The sequence below is a fragment of the Corvus cornix genome, chromosome 5 (genome assembly GCF_000738735.6).
Source record: "Corvus cornix cornix isolate S_Up_H32 chromosome 5, ASM73873v5, whole genome shotgun sequence".
In the NCBI taxonomy this organism is placed as follows: Eukaryota; Metazoa; Chordata; class Aves; order Passeriformes; family Corvidae; genus Corvus; species Corvus cornix.
Genome location: NC_046335.1, coordinates 31,469,497 through 31,483,383, shown reverse-complemented (window position 1 = coordinate 31,483,383; position 13,887 = coordinate 31,469,497). Strand labels below are relative to the sequence as shown.

The 13,887-nt window shown below is 38.6% G+C and overlaps 1 protein-coding gene across 3 annotated transcripts in view; it reads right to left on the bottom strand.

Annotated features, from left to right (window-relative positions):
* Window positions 1–13,887, bottom strand: part of LOC104684213 (neuroendocrine protein 7B2) — a 45,151-nt gene that overhangs the window by 15,438 nt on the left and 15,826 nt on the right. For all 3 annotated transcript variants that reach the window (XM_039551975.1, XM_019283411.2, XM_010391460.3), the window contains one exon: window positions 13,192–13,424. In XM_039551975.1, the coding sequence (XP_039407909.1) occupies window positions 13,192–13,424 (233 nt within the window). The remainder of the gene's footprint in view (window positions 1–13,191; window positions 13,425–13,887) is intronic.

Sequence of the window (13,887 nt, the reverse complement as noted above, 5' to 3'; positions counted from 1 at the left end):
CAGTATGCAGCAGGTTTTGTAACTCAGTGGCAGAGGACACAATGATGGGCCTGCTGTTCTTGGGCAGCTGCACCCAAAACTGGTGTGCTGTGGCCTTCTCCCACACGCCTCAGCTGGGTGCCTTGCCTTTGACAAGCAGGGTCTTCCACTAACGATTTGGGAACCAAGCTCAGGCCACTCTCTGTCTCTATGCCTCTCTACTAATAATTATCTGTCCCAGATCTTTTCTGCATGCCTTACTGGCCAAATACAACCACAGGCTAAACCCCAACTGCTTGTGGAGTTTTTAAAATACTATTGTACACTATTCTTTTGAATTTCAGACAAATAAGTAGTTAGTTTTGAGCATGTTCTTTTTCCCTGACAAAGCCAGCCACCACACACACTGCAGCAGCTGAGATGGTTGTGTGACAGCAAAGCAATATTTTTTTTAAACCGTATATAATGAGGGATAACAACATACAGTCAACATATAAATTCTACTAACAATGAATTGAGAGGAAAAGGCATCTGAACAATTGGAAAATATGAGTTAAAGAGTGAATGCAGACACAACTGGTCGGGTAAATAGCAAAATCACCATATTATCACCAAATAGTCTTATTTTCAATTTATATATTTTTCATAGATCCAGAGTTGTGAATAAAGCCTCTGAACATGAAAGCTGCTCCAAAAGGATCATTAAAGTACTCCTGTCCCAAATTACAAATGAACATTACCAGCCTAAATCATCTCTTATACAGCCAAACATTATAAGCTAACATAATCACTTGCAAAAATTGCTAACAGAAGACCTTCAAATACAAAATACAAATTTTGTATTCATTTCTACATTTAGAAGTGACAGTTGAGGCAAATTTTGCAAATGAATTTTGCAAATGATCAGTTGGATGTTGGCATTCTAGTACTAGAAGCAAGTTAGTCTGTAAGCACATATATTTCCATTTTATTTACACAATAGACTAAAATCTAATCAATGTGGTAATTCTCTCCCTTAAGTACAAGTCTCTTATTCTGTATCAGTGTTGCAGAAAAGTTTTACAGATATGTAATGAACATAAAACTACCCCTATAAAAAAATTGTATCTCTGTTATATGGGGTTTTGCTTGTAGCTGACCACAAGACCTGATACTAAAACCAGAATAGCATTTTAGCCACTCTGACTTTATTATACCTTTACAGTCCATAGTCCACACAAAAATGACAATAATGTTATGGCTATGAGGTTAAAAAAATGTCTAACATACATTTAATCGAATGTAATTTACTATAATGTCTAATGTACAGCATAAAATACTTCTTTTGTCCTGAGTTCCTTCACATGAAGATTGATTACATGTATGTACTTAAAAGCATCAGGTTATGATTGTGCTGTAAACTACAGAACCACATAATCAATACGTGTTTGAACCTCCTGTATACAATGTGGTTCACTATGGGACAATCCATCAGATAGAAGCCTATCTGTGCTTGCATGTGGTGCAGACCTCTTGGCACCAAAGTTCCATCCATAAAGAAAACAGAGGTACTTAGCAGGCTCCAGTGTGCTATATATACATGTAAGTTTAAACTGACTGCCAAGAATTCCCTTGACTGAGTACAAACCAATCTTTTTATATTAATATAAAGGATTGTTTCCTTTAGGTATAAATGTCCAGGATCATTTGAGGGTTTTTCCTTTCTTTCCAAAAGAGGTGCAGACAATAGCACCTGCTCTGGTGCCATAATTTAGCACACTTGAGTGATTTAATAGCATCAGCAAAGCTCATTCCTTATAAACTGATAAATAGTGCACTCAGCAAAGACTACAATAATAAAAATGAAATGCTATGAATATATGAAGGAGGGGCATTATGTACAGTAACTCTCATTAGTTGCATTAGTTTTGGTTATTATAACATTACTGGTTTGAAGAAACATATTAGGATTAAATACACTGCAGCTACCAAGTCAAAATATTGGGATACAAACATACACAGTCAGCTACAGAAATAGCACAAGATTGGTTTCTTGAACCTTGAGGCAGAGTCTGAAAGAAAAAGAAAAGGCAACTAAATATTGAGAAACTTTTCATAATTTCCTATCCAAAGGAACTATGAGAGACACCATTGTTAAATTATTTGAACCTGGACTATCAAAAATCCAGAATAGTAGAGACAGCACCCTTGTACTGAGAAAGGATGAGCTAGATAAATCTATGTTTTTCCCTTATCTCCTTACTTATATGAACAGGATTTCTGTGCCACATACTAGCAAAAAAACCACCCCAAAACAATCAGCTCCCTTTCACATGCAGAATTTCTGTGAGCATTTATTATTAGGTATTTTACATTCCTACAGGATAAACTAGAGGTTTAGGTCTCTTGAGCTAAGGTCAGTATTGTCCTAAGTTTTGAATTTTATTTAAAATACATGCATATATGTAGTCATCTAGCACTAGTCTTGAACTGTTGCAGGGTGGAAAACAAAAAAAGAACAATGCCTCTCACCATTATTATAATTCTGGAAAAGTATTCTACCAGCTCATCAGCTGCTGGTATCATTTCAATTAGAGAGCCTTGGAATGATTAAAAGTTTGAAGTGCATACATTTCAGCTCATTTCTTTGTAAGAGCAGTACTGTCTGTATGGGTCTCCCACCCATGCAGACAACATAACCACTCTGTTCTTGGAGGAAAAAAAAAACAGGAAAAGAAACACCAAGAGCAACTAATTTCTTGCAAGTATTGACTATTTCCCTGATCAAACACATCCAGTGGAAATGCTGTTAGTCCACTGAAGTTTTAGCTGCTGCTAGCCATCTACTGGTAGTGTAAAGCACAGCTGGAACTAATCTGTGGGGAGCAATCCTCCATATCAAATATAAACAGGCAGTGCTGTCCCCCAGAAGAGTCAGTTTAAGAAAGTCAATGAGAATGGATTTTCAAAAGTGAAATATTATTGCAGAACATTTAAAGAGAAATAATAAGACAAATTTGCTTTTCAGTCTCATTGAAACCATTTCCTGTGTCACAGTAAAGATAGAGTTACCCCAATTACAAATTCAGAAAAGTGGTAGTCGGGCCAATCTTAGCAAGGAGTTACAAAATAGGAAGGATCATGAGTATCTGTTGTGAATAAATAAATCCCAAATCCCAAGTTAAAGCCCTTTACTTAGAGAGTCATACTAGATGCCTCAGTCAGTGTCCAAGCCCCTCACAGATTCACAGGGGAATCTTCCCCCTGAGCAAAAATGGAATCTCTTTATCTTGACCTGTACAAACTCCAAGCAAACATGAGCTGCAAGGGAAGCCTGGTATACCTTATCCCATTTGCCCAAGGTTCCCAAGAGAGCAAATAGATACTAATCAGAGATGCAATAACATATTTCCTACTTTGCAAAATCTTTTGTTAATCTGGACTATTTGTTCTTATCACTGGGAAAAATCTTCAAGATTGTGTACAGTGTCTCCTCGATGAATCAGATATGCATCTTTTTCCTTTCACAGTGACAGCTTCCCATACTAGCCTGCACTTTCATCCCTAGTCATCTTGCCATATCTACATTTGTTGTGTTATTGTGACATTCAAAAGGAACATTTCCCTAATCAAAGGCAGGTTTGACAGAATGCTTCCCAGTGCTCTTATGTGTTAAACTGAGACACCATCCACTAACTTACTTATGCTTTTCCTTTATTATCTGCAGGACTCTCCACCATGTAAGCTCTCAAAAAATCCCGAATGCAAAAAATGCATTTACATTTTCCTTACCCTTTCTAACACTTCTAAAGGGTTTACTGCCCCAATGCCATTTGCTTTGTTCCTCTTCAACTAGCTTCATCCTAGAGAGTCCTGGTTGCTGAGATTGATTAAGCACGGGAAGTGAGAGGAACTGAAAGACTTATAAATTATCACATTTTGTCTATTCCACAGAAGCCACTAAATAAGAGAATAGGGAAGAAGAAAAGGCATAGGAGAACAAAGAATGGAAAAATGCAAACCTAGCCAACTTCCTTAACCATTCAAGAGCATGCCTCGGGAAACCCAAAAACACTACAGCTATACATGCTCAGGCATCCCAGATTCCAGAGTCAGCTTGTCTTCTCTTTAATGACACAAAGTTTCTTAAAGCTATAAAGACTCATTTTCTTTCTCTGTGCAGAGGGATAAATTTTTCTAAAGCCTTAAGCACACACATCATACAATTACTGACCTTGCTTTCAGCAAATAATTCAATTTTATCCCATATTTTAATTACAAACAGTACAAATATTTAAGATATGAAAGGCTTTTAATGTGAAATGGTTAGGACCAAAGTAATGTCCATGCCTCTCTCAATAAATTTATAACAGTAGCTTATATGTCATTATTATTCAAATTGTATACACAATAAAAAAATCCAGCAGCCCACTTGCTGACAAAGCAAAAAAAAGCAATCTCTTATGCCTGCCTTGGTTGAACAGTCCTCTCTTAACTTGTCCTTCAGCTGAACAGGGGCTTTTGCACTTCACCATATGGATAAGCTCACCCTTTTTACACAGGCAGTGCGTCGTGCAGCACAGAGCCATGGGCTCCTCTGCCACTCTGCCTTGCGGCCACCACACACCAGAGTGAAAAAGAAACCCAAAGCCAGCAAAGAGCACCCTCCTGTCACTGCCACAGCAAAGCCTCACTACTGAACACGTGTGCAGCATGTGGCTGTGGGAAGGAGGGCAACTAAAGGAAAATAATGACCTCCTTTATCCCATGAGGGATGGGACACTATTTCTATCCTATAAATGTAAATGTGCCAACAAAAGACTGGAACACTTTTTTCACTGGCATTGACACCAGCTGCATGAGAAGTCCAAATGCTCCATCAGTGTCAACACATTCATAGAAAAATACTCCTTTCACTCCTATAATGTGAAGCCTGGATGGACCAGAAACATCCAGAACATCCAGGTTTTGTCTCTAGCGCTCCACTGAACTTCCAGAAAATTTTCGTGTTCATTTCCCCATTCATATTCATCCAATTCCATTTTCCATGCATATGGCTCAAGGTCCCAGCTGGTTCTCCAGCAGGTTTAAAACCTTCCCATGCCTGTCTGACAGCTGCTACCAGGCAGATTTCCCAACTGCCCCAAACGACCTCCTTGTGATCATTCCCAGTGCGGAGCTACAAGGCTCTGGCCTCCACCTTGGTGAGCCAGTAATACCTCAGAACTCCAAAAGCAGAGGCTCTTCCATGCAAAACTGCCCATCAAGATGAGGCTTCTTGTGCACTTGGATAAAAGCATTGGCACACAACAAGGATGCAACAGAGTGGGGAGATGAAGAGCCCTAGAGGGTGAGACCAGGCCCAATGCTGCTCTTTGGTGCTGCAAAAGGGACTCAGCCAACTTGATGTACTGAAGCATCCCAAGGGGAGGAACCAGCTTCTTCAGCTGACAACATTCTTCTTCTCATTCATCCCTGCAGCTGAGAGCACTGCTGAGCACACACACCATGACAAGCACGGAGAAAAAAGCTCTGGAAACCTTTGGAGAGTGCCAGAGATCCTATCTCCTGGCACAACGCCAAAATCAAGAAGAGTAAGAGTCTCTTCTTTGTCTAGATTTCTGAAATATCTCTTCATGGAACCAAATAAACTTTAAAGTATTTTCTTACTGCAATTTAATTTAAAGTTCAGGTGGGAGCATGGGAAATGCAGCTGATTTTGAGAACCAGTGCAGAAAGGTAAAAATCATAACATGCTCACAGAATCACAGAATATGCAGCGTGGGAAGGGACCTACAGGGATCAAGTCCAACTCCTGGATCTGCACAGGACACCCCAAGAATTACACCCTGTGCCTGAGGGCATTGTCCAAATGCTTCTTGAACTCTGTCAGGCCGATGCTGTGACCATGTCCCTGGGGAGCCTGTTCAGTGCCCAAACACCCTCTGGGTGAAGAACCTTTCCCTAATATCCAACCTGTTGACAACCTAAGGCCATTCCCGTGGGCCCTGTCACTGCTCACCGCAGAGGAAAAATCAGTGCCTGCCCCTCTTCTTCCCCTCATGAAGAAGTTGTAACTGCAATGAGGTCTCCCCTCAGGTTCCTCATGAGAGATAAGCAGGGAAAAAAAATCTTTGAAAACAAGAGCTCATAATAATTTGGCCAATCTTCACTGATAGATTTTTTTAAATACTTTGGGATCATATTCCAAGGTTAGATGGAATTTTACAGATTTGTATTAAATTTCTCTATACCATCTGCCAATATTAGAAAATACAGTTACTATAAAGCATCAGACAATACAGAAGCTATCATACTCCCTCTCCTCTTCAGGTTTCTTACTGCTCCTACCAGATTTTTCCCTCTACTAACATGTACAAAAAAATAATTGTGGCTACAAATCCCACTCTAATAGATTAATTATCTTTAGATACATGACAATCTACTTAATTCTAAATCCCTACAGACCTGCCATCTTTCTTTCCCGAAAGCTGCTTGAGATGGGACTCTTTCTCCTTTGGTGGCACCTTTTAAAGATGACTTTATGAATAGCAGCAGTAGTCTGTACCACATAACAGTAGTTAGTAGGAGGTTTTAAGAGTTGGAGTCACTTTATTTTCTTGGTTCCTCAGCAGAGCTTTGTGATGCCTGCACACCCTTCTGCAATCACGAGAGGAGGATGTTTCAAGAAAAGGTTTCAAAGCCTCAAATCTAAATAGGTTCCTCAGTCAGATCCACATGCAAATAACAGAGATCTAGAGAGAAACAGGGATTAATACTCTTTTCTTCTTGTGTTCTCCATTGACTGACTTCTCTGACAAGCACACTAGATTTAAGAATTTCCCCTGCATGTTCCCAGCCACGCTGAGAACACAGGAGCAGTGCCTGCACCCCTCCCACAGCTCTGGGGCATTGAGAAAGGGCAGTTCCCAAAGTTCAGTCCTGGCAGAGCTCATAGTGGTAACACCTACCAACTTTGCTGGATCCTGCCCTTGCTTCTCAAGAGGGAAAGTTGTGAAACACATTGAGGTAACCTGGTATGACCTCCATACAGCAGCACAAACACCAGCTTGGCTTTCTTATTCACTGTTGGTCATGGCTTATAAATTCATATGGAATCAAAGATATTACAGGCCAAATTTTCAAAGACTTTTCCTTAATAAAAATAAAGGCACACCACCTCATCATTTTCCTGTTTGTGGAGTTAGAGGTATAAACATTTTATGTGCAATTTCTTCATAGACCTGTGCCATATCACTCAGACAAAGAAAATCCACTGTAAGCCACTGCTGTCATTCGTCACTGTCATTAGCTTTTAAATTCAGAAATTAGCATTCTAAGGCACCTCTCTTATGACATGCATCACTGCCTGATACTCAAATTCTGGTTACACTTAATAACTACAATTTGTGGAATAAAATGCAAAGAAAATAGGTATTTTTATTCAAATCTATACAAATCCAGATATTTACATATTAATGTATGAAAAACTGTAGGTTTGCCACTTCCTTTTTATCTTAAAAATTTGAGACACCCATATTAAATTTTGAAATCATATTTTCTGGGCTATTTAGATAATTTGGAAAAAAACCACCAAACCCAAAACCACAACAACAAACAAAACCTGGAAGCAGAGCCTAGTGGAGTGAGGTTGGGATTTGAGTTTGTTACACGTCAGGCCCATAGCAGTGTTTGGTTAAAGTCATGCGCGCTTCGGCAGAACAGTCGCAGTGTGAATGCACTTTATGCTTTAACTGCAGCAGGACTTTCTCTGTAGAACAGGTACGATAAGCCAAGTCCCAGGCGGTGGTGTGGACTCTTTGCAGTGAGCTGATGGCACGAAGCAGCCCCACTCGCCCCGCTGGCTGCGGGATGTGCCGCAGCTCGGCCGGGTGCGGCCGGCCCCGCGCTCCGCCCCCGCGGCTGCTGGCGCGCAGCGCATCGACTGCAGCAAAGGGGGCGCGGCCACCGCGCTGCCCTGCTCGCTGACCCCCAGCTACAGCACAACAGCCACATGGGTATTACCTCTAGTCACCCAAGGAAGCCCAAATATATTGGGGGTATAAGCATAGCACACATTAGCCCGAAAGTGAATGAGTGCAAAGGTCATTTCTGCACTGGTTTCACTGAGAGAATTCATCAGCAAAAGTTTTTGCAACTTTCTAATACAAAGGTTTTTCTGTTCTTGTAGGAAACAAGTACCTGTCTTGCAGGCATGATACAGAACAGACAGCAAAGTAATACACTTATTTACTAATAAGAAAACCTTTTGTTTTCTTATTAGTAAAATGTAAACAAAATAGACACTATTAACATGCGTAATCTGCATAATTTTATGGACAGTAGGTTTCATTTAGACTGTTATTTGTACAGAGTCTGTGCTGACAAACCATTAATTACCAGTTGTTAGTAGACATATTTGCATAATGTTCCACACTCTCTTGAGTTTTATCATCTCAACCTGACAAACAGTAACTACATTTTTCTTAAACAATAAGCATGTGCTTATTTCCTTTCAAAATAATCAACTAAACTCCAGCCTGTTTCCAATAGCTATGAGGAGTCTCTGCAGGAGAATCAAAAGGCTCCCTAAGAGGCATCTATTTTTTATTTTTTCTTATACCTACAAACGATCACAATTTAAGAGACATTGTTTAATGTCGTCACTGAGGTTGACAGCATTCTGCCTCCTCTGCAGACTGAAAACTTCAGACTCTGGGCTGTCATGCCAGCATCTTTACCAACAATCATTTCATTGGAAGTGGTTTCAAGAAATAAAAACAACTAAATCAAACACAAACAAAAAAAACCACACAGGAAGCTTTCTGTTGTATTGAATTTATGGTAGGCAATGATATTTGCAAAAGGAAAATGAGACTTCACATTTCCAATTATGAAGTGCTATAAACTGCTCAAGATGAGCTACTGGTGCCCCCGTGTGTTTAAGTGGGATTTCTACTGTTCTCCTATGCAGGGTGTAATAGGCCTGAAATTTACATTGTACACTTATTCTCTTCCACTCCTCAGGAAAAAGGAAAACAATAGAAAACCAAACAATAACTAACAAAAAAACCCCCTTAAATATTGGCACAAAATTGAAAGCATGCAAGGAAAGGAAAAAAAGTGTGGCCTCCTTACTTCATAAACTCCCTGCCAGGCAGAAAAAAATAATTTCTGTGATTTTGAAATGTTGAATGCATTTCTTTATTTTACCCTTTTGTTCTCTTTTAATGTAGATACAGCCCTCTTCTTATCCATAAAAGCTTGACTATATCCCCGTAGGGCTTGCATAGTATTTAATTGATAAGCAGAACAGTAAGTACAGAAACACAGCCACTCATTAAAAATTCCTATTTTGCTTTTCTGTGTTTTCCACTCTTTTTATAGATGTTGCTAAGTGACTCCAATATAGCTTTCTGATAAGATGGATTAACAAGGAGAGGGAATATTGTTAGAGAAATTAGAGTACTTAATATGAGTTTATTACTTTTAGGAATCAGGGGATGTACAGAAAGAAAAATCTATTAAGTGGCCAGCAAAAACCAGCTGCTCCTAAGACACCCCTTTCAGATACTAAAACCATTTTCACTTGACATTCATCATGCAGGATCTGTTTGGCTCCTGCCGTGCCATGCACCATCTGCTGGCTGCGGTACATGAGCCCAGGGAATCAGCCAGCAAATTCCCGTTTCTGTGACATATCTGTCCTATTCTACTTAACTCACAGAGCCCTAGCAAAGGAAGAGTGCTCACACTGCCTCTGCAGCTCCCTGAACTTCTCAGTAATTTCCCCGTAAATTAAACTTTTTATCAGGCATTTTGTAGACACTACTCCTATTTTAGCAGCCTGACCTGAAGTAACAGTAAATTGACATAGGCAAAGGGAAGGAGAAGAAAAATAAAAAGCCATACTTTTATAGATTTCAACACAATAAAAGGCAGAAATTCCTTTCAATTAACAAGCTGTACATTTTTTTTTCTATCCATCAACAAGAAAACTATCTGGTCACTTCAAAAAGAGAACATATGCTACTAAATGTATTTTCTGAAAAGTGTCTATCTTTTAGTTTTCTTCGGTATAGGATATGTTTGTGACTGCATGTTCTACAGCCAAGTCAGCCCTAAACTTTTTTGGGGGGGGGAAGGGATAGGGTGGGTGTGAAGGTAAGGATGGGAATGATCATGAACAATTCCTTGCAACATATCCGCCTTCTGGTTTTTAGCATTTCAAAGTTAAAATAGAATGATTAACACCAGAAAAAAAATTTAGAAAGCTGAGATGGAAAATGAGCATGATCAGGAAATCTGCTTGTGAACTAAGAGCAATGATATTTGTGTTGCGTGTTAAATTATTAAGCTCTTATTTGTGGAAATAATAATAACATGGAAAATGTTATTATAATCATCACTCAAATTTGCAAACATTTCATTATTATCAGGTTGCAAGAGTAAACTTGTTTATATTATGGCAGCTTAAATTTGTTTCCAAATTCCAAAGCCACAAAATTTAATTTTTCCTGACAGTATGTTTCTTGCAAGTGTACACATATATTGGGTGAAATCCTGGCCTTTTGAAAATCAGTGGTACCTCTGGAACTGTGGTTCAGCTGAAGCTGATGGCAGTGACAGCTACCAACACTGCTGTGGGTCTGTGCTGCTGCGGCCAGTTCTGACAAAAAAGTTTTGTTAAGTAAAACAGTTTTCTGTAGGATCATACTAAATTTATTAAGGTCTAATTGATGAAAGGTTGTTTTTATGTTGAGATGCAGTATCTAGTAAAAATGAGAAACAAATGCACCCCAGAGCAGTCAGGGCCTTAATGATGAGGATGCAGGCATGGAATGAAACAGGTTTTAAAATGTTTACATTGGTCACTGAAACCTGCAGTCTGACAAATGGCTGGAAGTCAACACTTTTGGCAGCTCAGAATTTCTGATAAATCATAAGCATTTCATGCCAAATTTTACTGTCCATTACTTTCAGGAAAAAAATCCCAATGAAAACAGAAGAGTTGTTAGTGAATTACCACTTTGCTATGACGGTATTTAAGATGAAATCCCTATTTTGCTGTGACACATTCTAATAATTGTTAAGCCTCTTTCTTCCATTCCCCCTTACTTTTCCTTTCTATTATAATGTATAATTTTTTAAGCACTTGCACACGGAATTACTAGCCAGTGGTAACAGTGTGAATATGTTGTGGGAAGCCCATGGGTGAATTCTTCAGAATGCAAAACCTGGTACTGATGTTATTTAAAAACATATGAACTTTATTTTTTCAGAATGAATTGCAAGTTTTGATGGATTAGCTATACTATAATTCGTGGTCTATATTTAAAAATAAACTCATGGTGAAAATTGACTGAATTATATGTACTTTTTTAAAAAAGCAGTATGAGAAAATATTGTGTTCAGTGATGTAAGACAACACTAGCCTTGAAACTGCAAATAACACTTTCTTAGGTTGAAGTTTCTAATCAGATACTTTTAGACATACCTATCTATAAATAGACACATATCACCACAAGAAACCAAAGAAAGAGCAAGCGATTACTATCTGAAAAACTCACTGCAGAACACTATAAAAAGCAACATTTGATACAAAGGTCTGATTTACTTGTCTATTTCTACACTGACTGATAGTGTTCACCTCACAAGACCATTCTGCTTTTGCAGAAATTTCTCAATGAGCTGTTAAATATCCGTGGTAGGATTGAAAGAAAAAAAAAAAAAAAGAGAGTCATCCTCATCTGAGCAAGAGGGGAAATAAATCAACTGGATTTATTACCTTTCTGTTTTACTCTGTTACATACACAGATGCTTTCTTTTATTAAAAAAAAAAAGGAGCAGCAAAAAAATGTTTGTCCAACCTGCTGTTTGTGGAAGACTGTATGGATGACTGGAAAACTAGCATTACTTCAGTCTCACAAACACTAGAAAACTTTTGATACTTGGACAAAGAGGTGCATAGTCTGATTTTCCTAACATTGTAATTAGAAAGTGACAGCAAACAGCTGAGATTAAATATTTGCCAGAGATTCAGATTTGCTTATATTTTCTAAGGTTTCTCTTTTTAAAATATATCTAGGGAAAATAGGAAAATGGAGAGTAAAATTACTCACTTCTACCATCTGTCCAAGTTTCTCTACATATGAACACTCACAAAGGAGAAGAGGGTACAGACCAAATTATGCTCTTTAAACTTAGTCTCTGTTATTTAAGTTTGCAGAAAAACATGTGTCCATCAAAGTTTCTTTGGAAAATATACAAACTTAGGTCTGCAATTATCTGGTAGAAATGCCTATTCAGCTTTAATCTGTTCCTCAGCCTCCATTAAAGCAATTGTATCTGTTTGGCTAGGATAGCATGTAGATCAGAATGAGGATAAAATAGAGAACAGAGACTTATGGCCTGTGCAGTCTTACTGTACTGTGTCTGATTTAATTCTGAGAGGAAGGTTGGGGGCTTCTGCCCTGTTTTGATGTTCACACATAAACAATAATTTTTGGAGTTTCATACCTTCAACCTCTTGCTGTCATGCCAAAATAAAAGCTGATTTGCTCAGTTAAAATAGCAACACACTGAAATTTTATCCCAATATCCTAACATTTGAGCCAGATAATTCAGATTATTTATATAGCTGTAAAAGACTGATTCCAAGGAAAACTTACACAGTGTGAGATCAGAGGTGTTGGCCAAAAAAAATGAAGCTGAGCCCAGAGCATTCATCCCTGCAACACGGTTTTGAGATGCTACTCATGGATACAGGGTGAGGAGCACCCCCAGTGTAAGGTTTATCCCTTTATCTCACATGGCACCACAAACACTTAATCTCTTCTGGTTTGCAGATGTTTCTAAAAATCCATGAAACCTGGGCTCTACAGATCACATCTGTTTCATGTGAAATATATATGTAATATATTTATACACAAGATTCACGAATAATTTAGTAAACGCATTGTTTTGAGGCACTGCAGATCAGACAATGCAAAGACAACATAACTTTTTCTGCAAAGCCTGTACATTAAAAAACCCCACTACTTCTTCCAAAAACTTTACATTAAGAAAGGTGGAAGATGGATGGTGATTTAAAAACAAAGATCAAGCAACAACCTGGTGAAGAAGTCTATGATTTTATGCTCAGGATATTCTTTCTGCATCTATAAACAAAACATAAATTATTACCAAAGCATACTAATAAATTCATCATTACTCAAAATAGAAATTAGCTACCTTCAATGCTCTGTGGACCAACAAGATTTGTAGCCTGGTGTGCTGGATATTCTACCCGGGGTCTGGCAATGCCCAATTGCTCCATAACCCCATGGAGGAGCCTCTGAATATCTGCTTCAGTTACCCTGTCAGGTGTCCTAGGGCTATGGCTAAAAGCTGAAGCCAATCCAAACGCCAGCAGAAGTATCATGTTGCAAAGCAAGGTAGTTATCATAGTGGTAGCGACTTTTATCCTGTGAAAAAGAAAGGCATTTGAATATAAACTATAGTGGGGGAAAAAAAGTCCTTTATACGTGGTGGAAATAACATATGATCTTACTATTGGACTCTATAGTTTACTACCACAGGTTCTAGAGGCAGCTGACAGTCTAGCCAGCTGGGCAGGGGGAGCCGGGGAGGGAGTAGGGTGGATATATTCTTCTCTTCTAAAAGAAATATTAAGCAGCAAACTTCAGAAATCAATTTTCTGATTTGCATTTTCCTATAACATTATTTAACAGTCACTGCAAACAAAATGAATCCACTTTTTCATTTGATGAGAATACATCATCCACTACACCATCCACCCCTCCACATTTATTATACTATTTTATAAAGCTCTGGTCTAAAAGCCGAGAATTCTTCAGCTAGGAACTGTGTTTTCCAAGCTCTATTCTGGCATTGCCTGAAAAATCAATAATGAGAAGCTGCTAAACA